Raw genomic sequence first — 19,983 nt, 5'->3', positions numbered from 1 at the left:
CCTGAAGTTCTGAAGGGACAACGACAAAGCCTGAAGGTTTGTCAGATCCCTGCACATGTGGCAAGTGTGCTCGAATAGGATGTCACTGCAGGGCATGTGCTACAAATACTGCAAATGTTAAGCTGCAAGAACCCTATCAATGAACGAACAGCATCAGTGAATGAACAGTATCAATGAATAAATAAATCCTGTCAATTTTTTACGTCAGGATTATTCATTTATGATAACTAACTTATGAACTCTTGATAATACATTAGCTACGCATATTTTCCTATTAATACTTACATGCGAGTATTCTAACTTTTTATCCTAAACATGGCCATTTTGAACACTGGCAATATGTCAGAGAATCTGTAGCTTCAACTATGTATATTTTAAAAAATTAAAATGTAATAAAAGGGGCGTGGTCAGTTTCACATATTTCGCAGTGGATATAGATTTCGGTACATATCCCATGTTGTTCCTTAAAATGTCAATTTACCCCATAACAGTTGACTCCTAAATGAAGTGCATACATAACTTAGTCAGGTCCTAGACTAATGTACGTGTGAGTTCCGACAGTGCATACCTTTATTTTCATTCAGTGGATCACGTGATATAGTTTTGCAAGCTTGCTACTTAGTATTTCCCGGCATAGATAAATAATATATGGTATAATCTATGGTATTTCCGTACAAGCGGGTATGGCGGCGCATACTTACAGTTTCTCCATAACGTAAATGGTGATGCTTACTTAAAATGTTCCTGTAATCAAGATGGAGCTGCGGGTTCGGGAGCTGGTTACTAAAACTTTGGCCAGGAATTTAGTACCTCCGTTCGCGCAAGAGCTTATATAGACGCCAAACTGAGATACTGATCATGAGCTCCTGAGCATAACTCCAGTTACTCTATAGTCTCGCGTGGCCAGACCGCTTTTTTCCATATATTGGCTCATATCAAAACATATGTATGGGATTTGTCAAATCAAGCATTTTCAGGTGGTCAACATTAAAAGTTTTCAAACACTGGGTTAAACCTTTAAAAATTAAGAATTATGCATTAAATAAATCTAATATCTGTTTAATATGTTTTTTGAAACCTCAACTTGGTAAAACAGGCTGATCATAAAATCTCATCATTCCTTGTCATTTGTTGTCCAATACAAAATACATGTATTTTACACCACAGACAAAAACACTAATTTACAACCTTTAACTCACAAAACTTCTACAGCACACCATACAATAAAAGAAAGCCCTTGAATTTTTCTATCCAATTCCGACCGTACAAATGGGAAAATGTCGCCATAGCGACAGTTATTTACTGCTGATGATGACATAATATGCGCTCCATACATTAACCTATTGGAAAATTTAATTATCTCGCCGGGGAAAATCCCAATTTACAAGTTGTTATCCTCAACCAAATTCGCTAAATTTGGTATCATTCTACGCAGCGAAGAATGCTTAATAAGATTCCGACCGTACAAATTGTTAAACAGGTTAGTTTATAGAAATATGCTTAAAAACACGTGTTTTTACGGGCATTCTGAACACGTAAATTTCGCGGTACAAGGCTCCTTTTTAGCTTCCCCTTCGTTACTACACAAAGAACGTACACATGAATCGAATCGCCTTTCATCAAGGAATCTGATAAACCAAACTTCGTGTCTGTCAACCAAAGTACGCGGAAGTTATGGAGCCTTGTTTAGAGGACGGTGTTATTTTATACGAAACGGGCGTAACCCATTCGGAAATCCGGAATATCTTACACAAGTTTTGATATGTGGGAAAAAAACTTTTTTCCCCACCCAATACACGGAAAAAAGCGGTTTGGCTACGCGAGACTATAACTCTATGGTGTGTTCGGACTCCCGGTGTGACAAGAAATCAGTCGTAACTCGTTCATAAAAAGTCAGGTATGTTCATCATAGTAATGTCAAGGTCGATGTCTTTTTGGTTAATGTGGGCATGTATAAAATACTTTACACCCCAGTGCGTGGCAGTATCAAAGCGCCGCGCTGGGTTATAACTACTATACAGCTAGACAGAGCGGCGCTGCTACTGTACGATATATTAGTTATCACCCTGTTGCGGAGCCACTCAGGCGTGACATCATAATAACCGCGAATGGCATTGTTTACCGATGGCCGGAACAAAGAGCCAAATAAGGAAATATTGATACAAAACACACCAATACAGCACTTAAAACTAGCTAAATCTTACAAGAAAACTGTTAATCCTTTACACAATAACACTACAAGTTACCAATACGATAGTTTAACAAATGTCAAGAATAGTCCGTGATGATTTTCGCTCCAGCAATCACTCCCAACGGTCACTATGGTGAAGAACTAACTTCCTCTAGGTTCATCGTTCTGTCTCGGACTATATATGGTTAGTCACTTGTTGGTCTTTATTTTTCTCTTGCACACCACGCGACACCACCATACCAACTTCTGACGAAGGTGAATCGTACCTGGAACCGCTGCTTCATAACACCGCCCTTCACTAGGCAGTATGTAAGGTCTCTCTTGTAGCTACAAAGTAGAATCTCCACACAATTCGGACGAAATCTCGAGCACAGTGACAGGAACTCAAACCGGAACTTAATTTACTATCCGTAAACTTCTGCGCACTCCCGCTCACTGTGATATAAAATAGTTATATCCCATATACTCGTACCGGGATATAACTATAACTTAGCTAGTAGCTGTACGTAGCTAAGGTCAACAATTGTAAATTGCTTGTTTCCTGTCCAAGTCAGACAAAAAATACCATGCGGGCAGGCGGTTATTATTTATATTGTTAAAATCTATTATTTAACCGGCAAAGTTGATTGTTAGATTCCCGTTTCAAGATTTTCAAAATATCACGCGGGGGGGATTATTCATTATCGCTAAAACCTAGAAGAAAACACTAAAATAAACCCACTATTACAACAATTATTGTGAATATTTGAAAATCCATGCTGTGGAAATAGCCATATAATGAAAATTTTGTGGCATTTCTATTAAACCATGCGGGCGGAAACGGGAATCTAACAATCAACTTTGCTTGGCCTTAAAGGGAGCCCATTAACTAACTCCTAATTGCTTTTACTCTCAGATTTAGCAGAGATGTAAGATTTGTTGTGATTTCACTGGAATTCATCAAGATTCAAATCTCATAGAATGTTAGATTCAAAGTGTTCCCTCATTTTTTCTAAACATGTAGCCACCAAATTTTGGATGCTTTTATAGAGTTTGCTGGCTGGGTGTATCATGCTTGTGGTTATAACACTAATATTTAGCCATCAACTGCAACAGTACAAGTTTTCTATATGTTCCACACAGATTAGTAACAGATTGTCAGATGAGTGGGACTCCTGTTCATTAATGTATCTCGTTCACCAATAGCTACTTAAAGTGATAATCCGGCCTGAGGTTAAAATGGAATCAGACTATGTAGTTATCCATGCTTTTTGGTGCTAAACAACATCAGAAACTCTCTACCTTTCCAATAATACGCCATGTGCTTACACTAGCAATTGTAAACAAAAATAATTAGATCATGCATGTGACTATCAAATGCAATAATAAATTTACATGTGGCTCTATGCAGGTGGGTGGCAGGAAACAAGGAATCTACAATTGGTGGCCTAATTATATGCCTACTCCAAGAAGATTCATTATTCCCGGCCCATTATTCCCGCCCGAACTGGGCCAATAGCTACTCATCCACTTGGTTTTATTCACTGGAATATTCTGTTAGCTAACAGAACATTTTAGTTACACGTTTCTGACTCCCTGTATTCACATTTACAGGCTGTCCCATGGGACAGCATTTATCATGTGATTGCCTTGTTCAGAATCAAAACCCACTTAGCTTTTTCTAGCTGTTCTAAGTTTAATTTCTTCTGTATTCTTGCCTCTTATATAACTGTTGTGTGGGTCAGTAGCAGCAGTCATAACGAAGAAAATGAACTACCTACCTGCATGAAATACTGAGGTCAATGAATGGGAAATAATGAATACTTGGAGTGGCGTATAGCATGCCAGGGTTTCCACTCAAAATATGATGGTGTCTGTTTTTTTGGCTTTAGTGCTGATTTTCTCATAGGATGGCCTTTAAAAAAGAACACACAATTGCTATTATTTTATTATTAGTTTTTGACATTAACACGTAGTTTTAACATCCAAAAAGTGTTAACTTTCCGGCATAATAACTAGCTATGTTCAAGTCATGTATATCAGTTTAGGGTACAATAATTGTTATATTTTTTACCTTAATATCATTTTCTACATGTTGTACATCACAGCATGCATGAGCACATCCAATATATCTATTGTGGGATTTTTGGTCACACGCCACTAATTGGATATCAGGTGTTAAAGCTATGCTGATATTGAACACTAAAGCAGTTCAATAATAAAGCATTACTTGTTTCTTTTATATTAAAGGTTGGTCTGTGTGAAAATCACTAGAAGCAACAAAAAGAAGCACCTTTCTATTTTGTGTGGAAGATGGATTGGAAACGTGCACATATACACCAGGATATCATTTAATGTGCATTTCCAATCCATGTTTATACTATCTATGATGTAGTAGTGACCATTTTGCAGGGTCACAGTAAGTAACCCCATAGCTTTCTCGAATTGCACTTGTATTATTTGCTTACACTGTATATATTCTGTGTACACATCAAGCCTTTGTCTCATGTAGCCATCTTGTTTTTCTTTCAATTGGGTTGCAATCCAATCAATGAGAAAAGGGGGCAGGCTATGTACACATTTAAAAAGGCAGAAACTATTAGGGACTATAACAGTGGCATACCTAGCATAATGTTTCCATTTTGAGATCCACACTATATATAGCGGCGTAGCCCCCAAAATTGGCAATATTGTGTACTTTTTCATAAAACCATGAAACTTTCCACATAAATAGTACTCCTCAATACATGTATTTTTAGATATAGTGCCATCACTGATTTGACCTTTGGTGACCTTTACAGCCATTTTTGTACAGAAAATTGATCATTTTGTCTTTAACTCCCTGAGGCAGTAATTAACTTGTTAAAACATGGTACCAAACAAAAGATCTTGCTGATAGAAACAACTTGGTTTTCATTTGAAGTCAATAGGTGATTTCATTACAAAGTTATGATCATTTTTATTAGCTGATAAATTTATGCATAATTATCTGCCCACAGGTAATTCACACCTTGAGGACAGGTAAGTGTATCAAATTTTGTAGCTAATAAAAATGCTCATAACTTCATAATGAAATCACCTATAGATTTCAAATAAAAACCAAGTTGTTTCTATCAACAAGATCTTTTGTTTGGTACCATGTTTTAACAAGTTAATTACTGCCTCAGGGAGTTAAAGACAAAAATGATCAATTTTCTGTACAAAAATGGCCATAAAGGTCACCAAAGGTCAAATCAGCGATGGCACTATATCTAAAAATACATGTATTTAGGAGTACTATTTATGTGGAAAGTTTCATGGCTTTATGAAAAAGTGCACGAATTTTTGGTTGTGCCGCTATACTACTAGGATTACTGAGTTCAATTCCCGTAGTAGCTATCACAAATTTTTTTGAATTTTAGGCATCTACCAAGTGTCATGGGTTATTGCACCATTAATTTTACTGTAGTGCATGGCCCTTGATATACACAATACAAAATGTATGGGTAGAGTTTACTACACCTGGTTGGTTTTGGCCATTTTGACAACATTTCCATGAATAGGAGCATCATGCTCAGAGAATTACTCTACATGTATCACACTTAGAAAATTACCTAGCAGATGTGAGGTACATACAGTAGTAGGTGGTACACAATAATTAATTTCATTTTTATGCCTGTTGCACCTGACATTTTTACTGAATAGCAAACGTTCGCATTCATCTTCATATGTAACTATTATAATACTCTCCTCCATTGTAACCATTCCTACCAAGAAAACCATATCACATTTTGTTCAGGTCAATTGGGTCTGTTATAAAATATCTGGTCTCACCTTACGTGTGTTGGTTATGGTGTCTTGGATGGTAGTGAAAAAGCAGATTATATCTTCAAGATGTTTCTCAAAATAGATTGTTGTGAGTATATTATTCTGAAGAAGATGAAATAGCATAATAAAAGTACTAAACTATTACATGACTGCTCTATTAGAGTATTTTGATTGTTTGATAGCACACACTTCAAAACAGAAAATTCTTTGAGGAAGTGTTGAAATCAGGTCTGATTTTTTGTGTATGAGGGTACCTAGTTTCTTGTTGTACTTATAATAGCTTTCATCTACACACCTACCTTTTCATCTTGCAAAAAAAAACTCTTTGTTATGACACAGAACTAAATAGTGCCTGGAATGCAGGTTTTAATGCATGCCTTTACTTTTATCAAACCTGATCATGCAATATTGGTCTGAACAGTAGGCCTGCATGAAAATAAAACATTGCAAAATCCAAGCCCATAGAGTTGGCCATCGTTGAGCTATACTTAGCTGAAGTAAGTCATTTTGCATGTTACATATGTTTTAAAAAGTTTCAAAATTTTGTTGGAAGTATTTTGGGTTGAAATGCTTTGAAGGCATGCGTGACTTGGCGTATGTGTCTGCATGTGCATAAACAGACTAGGACTTGGCACATCATATCTGTTATTATTATTATCAAAATAAAAGGCACCTTGCGACACTTATGTATGTATGTATATGTACAGTAGCAGTCCTATTACATTGATCATAAATGTTTGTAATGCTTATAGGGTACCATCATGCAGCAAGAGGTGACTAGACTTTTTGCATCACTATGTCATCATGCTTGGCGAAATACTGGTAGACGTTTCTTCCCTACAATTTTCAGTCATCAGCCATCATGTGCTTATATGTATAACACATCAACCATCAGTAAAGATTTCATTGTGAAGTGTCCGTATGAAGACGACATTTCGATTCCTGAGATCAACCTCTACAGTTATGTATTCCAGCACTTTCCCAAGTATGGCAAGAAGACTGCTCTAATAGATGGTGTTACAGGAAGGGAGTACTCTTACAATGAAGTACAGGAGTCAGTGGTTAATATGGCATCTGGTCTAGTGAGGAGTGGTATGCAGAAGGGAGATGTGTTAGCACTAGTTTCCCTCAACAGTGTGGAATTCTGTACAACATTCTTCTCTACACTTGCTGTGGGAGGGATTGTGAGTACTTGTAATCCAAGCTATACCTCAGAAGAGTTAGCTTATCAGTTTAAGAACTCAAACTCAAAGTACGTAGCCACCATACCATCCTTGTTACCAACAATACAAGAAGCAGCCAGTAAGGCAGGTTGTGTAGAGAAGATGATAGTACTGGGTGATGATGGAGGTGTGGGAGAAGAGAAGAATATGATATCCTACCAGAGTTTAGTGAATGACAGTGGATCAAGATTTCCAAGTGACATAAAACTGGACTACAAAAATGATATAGCAGTACTTCCATACTCCAGTGGCACCACCGGCTTACCCAAGGGAGTGATGTTAACCCATTACAATGTCATGGCTAATCTCAACCAATTTAGTCATCCACAATTTATCGATCTTAGTGATCCAGATTGTCGATTTCTTGGCATAGTACCATTTTTCCATATCTATGGAATTTCAGTATTACTTGCATCTGGGCTGTGCCAGGGCAGTACCAATGTAATTTTGCCCAAATTTGAGCCGCAATCATTCCTAGAAGCTCTTCAGAGCTATAAAATAAATGAAACATTTTTAGTACCCCCACTCGTTGTGTTTTTGGCTAAACACCCAATGGTTGATGATTATGATGTGTCTTCTGTACAGAGCATATTTAGTGGTGCTGCTCCACTAAGATGTGAAACAGCTACAGCTGTGAAACAACGACTTGGTATAAAGGTTGTGCGACAAGGTTATGGTATGACCGAGCTCAGTCCTATAGTACTGTGTTGCCCTCATGATGTAAACAACCCAAGTTCGTCTGGTGTTCCAGTGCTTAACACTTTTGTTAAGGTTATCAATCCTGAAACTGGGGAATCCTTGGGCCCTAATTGTGATGGAGAAGTGATGTTCAAAGGTCCACAGGTTAGTACAATGCACCGTATAGTTCATCATTTTATTATCGTGATATGTATCCACAGGTAATGAAGGGTTACCTGAACAATGACAAGGCTACTGCTGACACCATCACTGCTGATGGGTGGCTACGCTCAGGAGATATTGGTAAGACTCACTGATATAATACACTAGTTCTGTGTATATCATACAATATGGTAGTGCTGTATGGTAGAGATCATGTAGATTTGGGCTTTTCGAGCTAAAATATCACTTAAAACCAGCCTCATTCTTTCTTCATGACAGTTGTCAAGGCCAAAATGTCTTCAACGCAATTCTAAAGTCTTCCAACAAGTTTATAAATTTCTTATTTAACTGAATTTTCTGTTAATTAACTATCTGATGCCTACCTGACTGATGCTTCCCTCCAGCCAAGCATAACTCCACAATGTACAGGCTTGATTTCTTCACTGTTCAACATCACTTTGGCTGCCTTTTGCCAACTGCAGCAGCTATACAGTGCATGCACCACGGATATACCTTTGTCCTCTTTTGTGTCCCATTTCTTTCTCGTGTAGGTGTTGATTCACAGTAATGCATATAGTACATGATGACTTCAGTACAGCTGGCTTGTACATAATTTTGTATAATGACTAGCAGAGGTATTTCTCGTACTTTTGTTTATATGTAATGCTGTATAAAAGGGTAGAACATACTTGAAAAGTGGAATGGCCACATTGCTTTTCAGTAAACCATAGTTGAGGCGTGTGTTTTAGGGCTCAAACGAATAGTGATTTTTACTATTCGAATATCCTTTAATCAAAACTACCGAATATTCTATTTTTATGCATACCAATTAACTTTGTTGGTGACTCACTGGAATCAACCACTTACGTAAGAATATTTGAGTTGTTTTGTTTGAAATCATCTTGATCACACATGCATGTAAGTCAAATGTGACTAAAACACACACAGTTTAGATACATTACATAGGTAACATAAGTGACAGTAGTTAGAATTACATGTACTTATGCATTGAGCAGTTATAATAATTTGTAATTTTTGTTTAAGAATACTAGCATGTTCAAGTGTTCTGGGTTTAAACTTGATCGCAATCGGTTAGCTATAATTCCAGCACAGGAAAAGATGCGCTCTGATGGAGTTGAAGTAGCTGGAACACAGAAATACTTTTGAACTAAAGGCACGAGTAAACTGTAATGTGAAGTAATAACTTTCCACCATTGTAGAGGAGAAGATTCACGGGAACGAACGTTAGCTGATAAATAAGCCCTAACTGTTTCAGAGACATGATCACCACTTCGACTATTTTCAGCAGAATCATCTTCCCCAAGTAAAATATCTAGGGCAGACAAATGATGTGGCTCAGAAGCATGTGTTTGAGAACTAGTTTGGCCACTTGCAGTAGCAGTAGTGTCCCTGTCATACTCAAAGCTGTTGATAAGGTAAATTACTGATGTTTCAAGCAAAGATTTCTGTGAGCAGTTAAGAAACTTCAGGTTGGTATCTTTAAACCGTGGATCCAAAAAGGTAGCTAGTAATGGAAGGCTAGGTTCACTTGGATCAATTTCATTCAAGTTCCATTGTTGAGTAAGTTCTCTTATAACAATATTCTTAAAATTTCTAACTGGTGCTGAGTTACCACTTTCAGGCTGCATATTATTGATAATCCCGTGTATAACTGGTAGCATAGTTGAAACTGAAACATTGTATTCACTGCTTAAGTGGGTAGTGGCTACCTGAAATGGGTACAATACATCTCTTAGCTGTTCTAGAAGATCCCACGATGAAGGTTGTAAATCAAGGTGACGGTGATCTCATCTGGTTACAGTGCTATCAGCTAGAACTGCACTAATTGGCAATCGTAACTTCAACAGACGATCAATCATGTAATAGACACTATTCCATCTTGTCTTTACATCCTGAACTATCTGTAGTACATCTTGGTCTGGTGACATTTGTTGCTGACGCTTCTGCAAAGCAGTATTAGCAAGTTCACTCTTCTTGAAATGCTCAACTAATCTTCGAGCCGCACTAACCACTTGCTGAATTTCATTTACTTCCAGGCCAGCCTTAATACATAATTGCAAATCATGACCAGCACAACTTTCACTTGACCACCCAAACTTCTCTGATAATATTTTTCCAGCACGAACAAAATTTGACCCATTGTCATGAACAAAGCTAACAACCTTTTGTGTACTTATGCCAAAATTTCCCAGTATCTCCTCAATCCATGATGAAATATTATCACCTGTGTGCCGTTCAGATACTGGCATGGTACCCAAACAATCTGATTCCATATTCCACTCACCAGAAATAAAGTGGGTAGTTAGGCTAATGTAAGCATCATTGGCAAGGCTGGTCCACATGTTAGAAGTGATTGATATGTAATTAGCTGCTTGAAGAGTTTGTTGAACTTTGGCTACAGCTTCTTCATACTTGAGCTCAATCAGTTTCGTAAAGTAAGTTGCAGACGGTAAATGATAGCCTGGTTCAATAAAGCTCATGAGGTTTTGAAAACCTTCCCCATCTACGAAATTTATTGGCCTTAAATCTTTGATGATAACACCAGTTATACGGTCTGTAATAGCCTTTGAATGGGTCCGAGAACATACAATACTACGGGTAAAACTATCTAGTCTGGTTTGCTTACTTGTAGATGGAGTATCACTCGAATCATTCGTGGTCGCTTCACAAAACGCAGTATAGTGGCGTCTCTTTAAATGTTCACGCATCAATGATGTCCCTCCGTGATATGCAAGTAAACCATCATTATTTCCAACTGGACACAACTGACACTGAACTGATTTTCTGCCTTGCAAGGCACTGAAAAACTTCCACACCACTGAACGAGGTCGACGTTGTCTTGAAGAATTACCTCGAGAACAATTACTGGCAACGGTGCCAGTCTCATGAGTCTCTTCTTCATCATCGTCATCTATTCTTTCTTCACCTGAGTCGTCGCTAGAACTATCCATTGCCACGTGTAGTCACGCAGCGCAGAACAAAGGAAACAAATGGCTTAGCACGTGATAACTTATTAATTACAGAATTCGGATCCCACGTACTTTCGATTACTCAAAGACATTATTATAGCTTCGAGTACTCGATTCGGTTCCGAATAGTCAAATATTTGGATATTCGTTTGAGCCCTAGTGTGTTTAGTTTCAATTTCAGTAGTGACTGGAATGATTGCAGAGACACTTCCCATACTTTTCTTTGTTATAATGCCATGTATAATGGGTGGAACATAGTTGATAATGAAGCAGAATAGCCCTTCACATTCAGTAATATCATCAGGGTACACATTCAATTGCTCAATTAATTTTTCTAATGGGTCTGGTAAAATCCTTACCTTAGATGTGGTATTCTTTCCTTTCACCAGTAATGAAGTATGTTATTACATAAAAAGTTATAGCAAACAAAATTAAATACATTTGAGTAGGGATCATAGTAGGGATCATAGAGATAAAATGCAAGGAAACAAGAGAGGTCATCTACACTTGCAGCTATATACTAGTGGACATATATAATTACTTTGGTCATATCACAAACTGTGTATATATATGACTGAAATGGGAATTATATGTACACTAGTATGGCTACAAGTGTATATACTCCAGTGATACCACTAATGCTGTGTGTGGATATTATTTGTTTAAGGTTACTACAATGAGGATGGATTTTTCTACGTAACTGACAGACTGAAGGAGTTGATCAAAGTGAAAGGTTTTCAAGTAGCTCCAGCAGAACTGGAGGCTCTTCTCCTCCAACATCCACACATCTCTGATGTGGCAGTTATAGGTAAGGGGATCACATGATCCAGATGATGTCAGTAGTGTTATTGTACAAGGTGTTGATGATGAGAGATCTGGTGAGCTTCCCCGAGCATTTGTGGTAAGGAGCAGTAATGAGCTGAGTGAACAAGAAGTGGAGGATTTTGTGAAGGGAAAAGTAGCAGAACACAAACAGTTAAAAGGAGGAGTAAATTTTATTAAAGAAATACCAAAATCACTAAGTGGGAAAATATTGCGAAGGCTACTAAAGTGATTGACAATCAGGATGGACTCAGTATTGTTTAATTATGGTAGCATGTACAGTTTATTTCTATTAATTTTAGATTGAGGAAATGACATAGTTATGTAGCTGTATATTTATAGCGAGATAGCATAGCCAATAAATACATGGCTATAACATTTGTGCAGTTTGTGATAAAAGTAATAAATTTGGCACACCCCCATCAATACATACCACAAAATATTCACAAGCCAATTATTCTGTGATAAACCTGCTGAACCTGATAAACCTGCTGAACCTGTTTTATTGTTTGATTTGTTGTGCACTCATATGCATGCATCATGTGCTTTCATGAAAGCTTGAAAGGTACATAACAGTAGCACAGATAATTCTAGAGGATGCTTTGATCAGGGTAAAGATATGCATACAATAGTGGAGCAGATTTGAGGTTATCAAAGCATACCATTGTACCATACATTCAGTGATATCAGGAGCTTACTCAGCTTATAAATGCCGAAGGAGAGTGATACTAGTGGCTTGACTAATTACTTAAACCACAAGCAATATAGAGCTCCCAGTAACATAAACACCTTATCTGCATGTAGCCATGCACACAGTCAGGCAAACAATATATATCTGGATAATGGGCAATTAAAAGTTCCACTCATACATTGCTCTACCCAGGCAAACTTGACCACTTGTTTATCATCCACAAATTGGATTAATTCACATGTGAGTGTGGGAGTTTTTCATTAAATAAACTATTCCAAATCACAGCTTTAATAACCTATTTGTCATTATAAACGTTAAGCCTTCTAATTTTACTGAGGTGCAACTGATGCTTCCTATATATGCTGTATAATGATGGTCAGCCTTCTCATGCATCATAATATATTATGTATACTTAATAACAGCGGCATTAATGAAATTTGATATAGTAGGGTGAAACTTGATGTGGGTGGGGATATAGCTACCATCAAAATTAAAAGTACAGCAAGCTACAGAGTCACAGCAAACAATAATGCTAAATGAAATTCATCAAAGATGATGCACCCAGCACTTCACACACAGCATTTTAGGTGCCTTGAGACTAAATAGACGAGGAGCATCTCTAATGGCTATAGACGGCTTGAAGACAAGCTAGACGAGATAATTGCTCGAGACGATCACGTATTAAGTGACAATCCTTGCAAGCGCATTATATTCCCTGAAGACTGAAGCGTCTAGAGCAATGAAACCCTGCGAGGCTGTCCACTCTTGCACATAAATTGTCTGCTATGACCACATGCTACTCGAATAAGGCTTCTATACAAACTATAGCTAATTAATGTATAACAATCCGTTATATGTACGGATACCTTTTGGCAAAGCTGATGATACCTTTTGGCAAAGCTGATCATGCCAGTCTACAATGCATAAACAGGCCTGCGGCAGCATCACTTTTCACGTTCATAGCTAGCACAAACTGCACGTTTTCAGCAATAGCTAATTCAAGACTGAACAACAGTTTACCAGCGTTTAAACCGGGTTACTACTGTTGACCCGCAGACCTGGATTGAGGGCTACACTTCGAGTACTCGACTAGTCCGTTACATATGTATACGAGAGTAGCTATAATTATACTACTAAGCAGGTATTATCTGGCGTGGTTCTACGTAAGTTTACAGAAAATAAGCCACACCCGTGTCCTCAAGACACGTTTCCTGCAAGTGGGTGTGACTTCAGCATACCTAACAGACCATGATTACAACGCATTCCCAATGTCTGTCATGAAAAGCTGGCCTGATGCAAGGCCAGACCATGTCTTTTATGACGATTAGTCGGCGTGGCTCAGCATACAGATTTGTGCACACCTACAGACTCAATACCACCGATAAATAGGCGTGGCTTAACGTATGTATGGCTGCAGTCATCCAATAAGTGGGCGTGGCTCACGAAAGAAGCTGGGCTTGACTATGACGAATTTATACACTTCCGCATCGTCCCAACTAATTAATTTTCTTCGCACGTGAGATCTAACCCGGATAATTTGTAAAGGGGGTCAGACCCGGACAAAATGTGACCCGGTTTCAACGCTGATACGTACCCTACGCTCTATTAAGGAGTGTCGACTTATTTTCAAGACTCCATAGTTTGACGTAGCTATCCACCGATTATATGCTGGCATAACACTCTACCTCAGTATTATGCTTGACGCCAAGCCTAAGCTTCTACATACCATACCATACACTGTGAAGGACAATAATTGTTAATTATGATGTTGATGGTAAGCTTCATCGTATCTTAAAAACTCCACTGACATCCCTGCAACGACAGAGGAGGTTGGTAACGTGCACGTGAGCCCAATGGTAAAAACAGCGTCCTTGAGTGCTGAAATATTTCCCGATCGATGAAATATGACAAGTATATGGCATTGGCACAATAAGCCTCGTTCAGCCCCACCGAATAGGTTACTGAGGATTTTAAATGGACAATCAAGCACTGTACTTAAGAAAGCCTAAAAGCTGCAAAAAAAAGGCGAAATAGCTAACACAAGAAGAAACATCACAGATATGGTTTATCCGTCCAAACATCTCCAAACAACTTGATCTGCAAAGGAAGAAAAATGTAGTAACATAATGCACGTGTTTAGCAATAACAAATCAGTGCATGCTATATATTTTTTATGTACAAAATTAATGCCATGTGCGTAATAACATCGAGAGCAGCAAAGATTTTTATCAGCCATTCATGGCCTTATATATAAAGGAATATGCAGTTGAAATCTTGTCGTGTTACCAAGTGTACTGACAGGTCAAAGAAAATCTGTTCTAACAACTATGCTCTTTGTACGCGTGTGCATGGTATTAAAAATAATGTAGCTAAGTGGTATAAAATATTAAACTTGGTAGAACATACCTTATTAAAAGTGCACCCCATAGAAACATCTAAAACCTACTAAGGATGATCTGTGGAGAAAGAGAGAGTGTAGCAATACTGTGTATGTAGTTATATACCAGCTTGATACTAGTTGCATAATTATATCTAAAGTCTTTGTATACCACCTGTATTTTACTACAAAATGTGGTGATAAGTTGCCATCATTATGATAGCTGTAGTTTTAGAATATTACTTACTAAGCATATAGCCATTCACAGGTTCAAAGACAGCAATGGTCCAAACCCGTTCTAGCAACTACGCTTAGTAAGCAATTTGGAAGTAGCTACGGTATAAGAAAGTATAAGCTATACAAAAACTTTAGACTGATAAAACATGGGGTAGAACATACCTTACTAAAAGTGCACCCCATAGAAACATCTAAAACCTACTAAGGATGATCTGTGGAGAAAGAGAGAGTGTAGTAATACTGTGTAAGTAGTTATATACCATATTGATACTACTTGTATAATTTTATCTAAAGTCTTTGTATACCACCTGTATTTTACTACAAATGTGGTGATAAGTTACCATCATTGTGGTAGCTGTAGTTGAGAATATTACTTACTAAGCATATAGCCATTCACAGGTTCAAAGACAAATGGTCCAAACCCGTTCTAGCAACTACGCTTAGTAAGCAATTTGGAAGTAGCTACGGTATAAGAAAGTATAAGCTATACAAAAACTTTAGACTGATAAAACATGGTAGAACATACCTTATTAAAAGTGCACCCATAGAAACATCTAAAACCTACTAAGGATGATCTGTGGAGAAAGAGAGAGTGTAGTAATACTGTGTAAGTAGTTATATACCAGATTGATACTACTTGCATAATTTTATCTAAAGTCTTTGTATACCACCTGTATTTTACTACAAAATGTGGTGATAAGTTACCATCATTGTGGTAGCTGTAGTTGAGAATATTACTTACTAAGCATATAGCCATTCACAGGTTCAAAGACAAATGGTCCAAACCCGTTCTAGCAACTACGCTTAGTAAGCAATTTGGAAGTAGCTATGGTATAAGAAAGTATAAGCTATACAAAAACTTTAGACTGATAAAAAAACATGGTAGAACATACCTTATTAAAAGTGTACCCATGAAACATCTAAAACCTACTAAGGATGATCTGTGGAGAAAGAGAGAGTGTAGTAATACTGTGTATGTAGTTATATACCAGATTGATACTACTTGCATAATTTTATCTAAAGTCTTTGTATACCACCTGTATTTTACTACAAATGTGGTGATAAGTTACCATCATTATGGTAGCTGTATTTCTTACTAAGCATATAGCCATTCATAGGTTCAAAGACAGCAATGGTCCAAACCCGTTCTAGCAACTACCCTTAGTAAGCAATTTCAGAGTATGTCAGATATCAATTGAAGAAGGTATACAAACTTTAAACCAATAAAAACACAGTGTAGAATGTACATACCTCAAAGTACATCAATCACTACCTAATTCTTCAATAAACTATGATCTGTGGGGACAAAAATGTATATAAGACACACATAGTTTCACAAACATTAAAATGTCTTTATAATTTACAGAAGATCACGCTGAGCATAAGATTGATGCCAGACGTCGAGTCACTTGTTTAAACTGTACAGCAATTACTTATGAAAATGATAAGCAAAATGTGGTTATGGTGATTAAAAGAATATGAGTCAGCATAATTATTATATTGCTACTTGCTAATAAACAAGATCAATAAACAAAATACATGAAGGTTTTCATATGCTATGGCAGTTCTATATATGGCAATAAAAGATTATCATTTTATCAACAGATGAGAGGTGAATATAGTTTAGGTTAATAAACAGGTCAGAGTGCTATGACAAAGGAAACACTTTCAATATCATAGAAGTTGCAGACCTGTGCATGAATCTTGCTCGTACCAGAAAATCTCAATAAAAGTACTCTTTAACTATGGTTGACATTCCTATGTACATGATATGTTTGCTAGTGATTCAGCTGTGGTTATGGATAGCACCACCCTGGTATATCACAGAGCATTACAGTAACAAGGTCCTTATAGATAATTGAAACAACACTAGCCTGAAGTTATATAATGTACCTTGCAATGATGGAATTCAATTTGATTATACTAGCATTAAAGGGTCTCATTCTGTCCTTAGAGCACATGTGAAAATAAATGTGGTAACAGAGATATACTTACCATAATTAATTTCTGATTTCAAAATTGTTTGATCTATCCTTGGTATGCTGACCTCCATATAGTTTATGAGCTATAGTGAGGTACTTCAGGCCACTATCCATCATCTGCTAGATCTAGAAAACAAGACAAGACTGAATATCTTCGATTATTTGCAGAATTGACCGTCTGTGGATTTTCAACAATTATGAAATTGAAATTACTATACCTTCCCACAGAATATCAAATGTTTTGACTTTGTACAACCCAGCACATATCATCCAATCAGGCAGACCCTCAACAATGCAGCTTGTACATGTATGATGGCAAAAGATTTTCATGGCTCAGAACTGTAGTAAATGGTCAACAGAAAGCCTAACAAACTGTGCTCTTTTTTGTAATTTTGGCTCGTTTATACTTGTATACATATACATACATCTTTCTGTGCCCACATAGATTATCTTTGTATATGATCTGACTGTGGTCACACGAGACTCATGCATAATACAATTTTATTAGGCCATACCTTATGTTGCGCGGGCCCGACCGACTGCATTTTTCTTCAACTGAAATACTTTTGAAAATCACGTATGCGAATCACGTGTTCTTAATTAAAGACAATGCCCTACATATTATATTACTTACAGCATTCTTAAATGTTTCAAAATCTATTGTGTTGATGTTAGGAATTTGAAGGGAGTTCCATTGAATAATTGTTCGAGGGAGGAAGGAGTATTTGTACACATCAACTCTTGTTTGCAATTGAGTTAGCTTGAGAGGATGTTGAGCACGGGTGGAGGACACTGGAGTTGGTGACGGTAAGCAATGATCAGGTATTGCTAGTAAGTCCCTGACAATCTTGAATAGGAAGGTGAGTCTAGCAATTGTTCTTCTGTTTTCATTTAATAGTGATGCTTCTCTCCTACTGAAACTAGAGGACCGCATCCCTATCACGGCTAGTCTCGCATAGCCAGACCACTACTTGTTTTTGTGTGGAGCTGGAATATCTCCTCACACGACACTCCGGTAAGGATGCTAACAAACCTGCGTTAGTATGTGTAGTACAGTAATCAACAACATAACAGCAAAGTCAAGTTACCTTCTAGTCTCGCGAGTACCTTCCTCCATTTACAGTTTCATTCCCGCCACGTAGCCTGTTCTCCCGGCTGTTGAAGATTTGGCCACCAGCGGATACGCCCGGATTTTATATTAAACGCACGTGATCACTAGATAACAGCGGAAGATTTTGAAAGTCTAGCAATGAATGTGAGTTCTAGGTATCCAGTACAAACGGTGTGTGTCATGAGATATCGCAACAGTAGTTGTGTAGCTTCGGGGAACGATATATATGTACAAGATACTACACGGCAGTCTCTGGTGAATATATAATTGTTAAATAAATCAAGAGATGGAGCTTGGATAAGGCCACTCCAAGTCATACCTTAGTTTCTGGTCACTCCCTAGCCAACAAAAGGATGCGGGCGGGCGGATGATCAGGACTTCAGGACTATCATAGACTCTTACATATACACCAGTAATACTGTAATGTTATTAATTTTGCTCAATTTACCCTTGAGTTTACAACCAAGCTTAACCAACATTCTTATAGCATAAGTAGTTAATTATGCTTCTGCAAAATGCACCAGGAAAATTGTTGATGGCTAGCTACACTGCTGAGCACAACAATGTGTAGCTAACACTAAGGAAAGGTCTGCTCATGTAGCTACTTTTGCTTTACAAATGAAATGTTTCATTAGCTATGTCAGGAAATTATTATTTATTAGCTAGCTAATAATAATCCAAAACTATATTAACACATCAGAAACTCTTTCAAATGTGAAGTCTTAGTCAACTATATATGCATGTGTTTCCAGCCTTCTATACAGTAAACCTTCAGTAAAGTAGCTGTCAAAGTTTTGAGTTGAGTTGTTGAGTGCTCCAGGCTAGTGTTTTTCAGTGATCATGTGGGAAAGCTAAGTTAATGTTTTAACTAAGGGATGCCATGCACTTGTTACTTTAGGACCATACTTGCAATTATTTAATCATGGAAAAGTTGAAGTTTGAGCTCACCAAATGTTACCGGATTTCTAGTCAGTATATCAGTGATCAGTGATAAGGAAGTCCAAGTTTAGATCCACTAGAAGAGTTACTAGATTAATCATTAGAGGACCACATCTGAATTGTTAGGAAAGTTTAAGCTATGGTATATCTGATCATTAGGCTAGTGATCAATGCTACATACATACTGTACTGAAGTTACTTACTGGCAACAGAAGCATTACTAATAGCTATATAGCTAATCAAGGACAAGTCAAAAACGTTATAGTAGTATCTGTCTATTCTAGTATTAAAGTTAAGGGTAGTGTGACTGCTCTATTAGAGTATCTCGATCTTTTGCAGTGTTTAAAAATCACTGTCCTTGGTCACGTACACTTAAGCGCCTGTAATATTAATAATAGTCCTCATAAACTGGGGTTCCAGTTTTCCATGCGGGCGGGTGACCAGAAACTAAGGTTTGACTTGGTGTGGCCTAATATGATCATCTAGTTGGTTCCATAATTTTATTGTAAAAGGAAAGAAGGAGTTCATATAAGCATCTACCCTTGTTGGCAACTGCAGAAATCTTTGATGGTGACCTCTAGTTGTGGTGTTGCTTGGTCTAAACTGTTGGTGCACATTAATATCTACCATGTCATTAATTATTTTATACATTAGTGAGGCTCTCAAATTATTTCTTCGCTTCTCCAGTGTCTGCCATTGTAAACTGTTCAACATTTCTGTCACACTAGCTGTTCTATTATAGTTATTCATCACAAACCTTGCTGCTCTTCTCTGTACCATTTCTAATTTATAGA

General features: G+C 37.4%; 1 protein-coding gene and 2 long non-coding RNA genes across 4 annotated transcripts; 2 read left to right on the top strand and 1 right to left on the bottom strand.

Moving 5' to 3' along the window:
• Positions 1 to 1,723: 1,723 nt before the first annotated feature.
• On the top strand, positions 1,724 to 12,301 carry LOC136254119 (probable 4-coumarate--CoA ligase 1). Of its 2 annotated transcripts, none has more exons than XM_066046794.1 (5): positions 1,724 to 1,892; positions 6,730 to 8,043; positions 8,100 to 8,181; positions 11,698 to 11,838; positions 11,888 to 12,301. In XM_066046794.1, the coding sequence occupies exons 2-5, from the start codon at positions 6,739 to 6,741 to the stop codon at positions 12,082 to 12,084; spliced, it is 1,725 nt and encodes a 574-aa protein (XP_065902866.1). In that variant the 5' UTR covers positions 1,724 to 1,892; positions 6,730 to 6,738; the 3' UTR covers positions 12,085 to 12,301. The 2 variants fall into 2 exon arrangements, with proteins under 2 accessions (XP_065902866.1, XP_065902865.1); XM_066046793.1 differs by having other exon boundaries at positions 1,724 to 1,897.
• A 4,785-nt stretch (positions 12,302 to 17,086) lies between these two features.
• LOC136254579 (uncharacterized) lies at positions 17,087 to 18,432 on the bottom strand. The gene is made up of 3 exons (XR_010700562.1): positions 18,228 to 18,432; positions 17,774 to 18,172; positions 17,087 to 17,265 (listed from the first exon to the last, which is right to left on the bottom strand). It is a non-coding gene; the product is annotated as an uncharacterized lncRNA (long non-coding RNA).
• Positions 17,779 to 18,429, top strand: LOC136253052 (uncharacterized). The gene is made up of 3 exons (XR_010699924.1): positions 17,779 to 17,999; positions 18,038 to 18,154; positions 18,263 to 18,429. It is a non-coding gene; the product is annotated as an uncharacterized lncRNA (long non-coding RNA).
• Positions 18,433 to 19,983: the final 1,551 nt, after the last annotated feature.

Source organism: Dysidea avara, chromosome 4 (assembly GCF_963678975.1).
Source record: "Dysidea avara chromosome 4, odDysAvar1.4, whole genome shotgun sequence".
Classification (NCBI taxonomy): domain Eukaryota; kingdom Metazoa; phylum Porifera; class Demospongiae; order Dictyoceratida; family Dysideidae; genus Dysidea; species Dysidea avara.
This window is presented reverse-complemented; position numbering and strand designations above follow the sequence as displayed.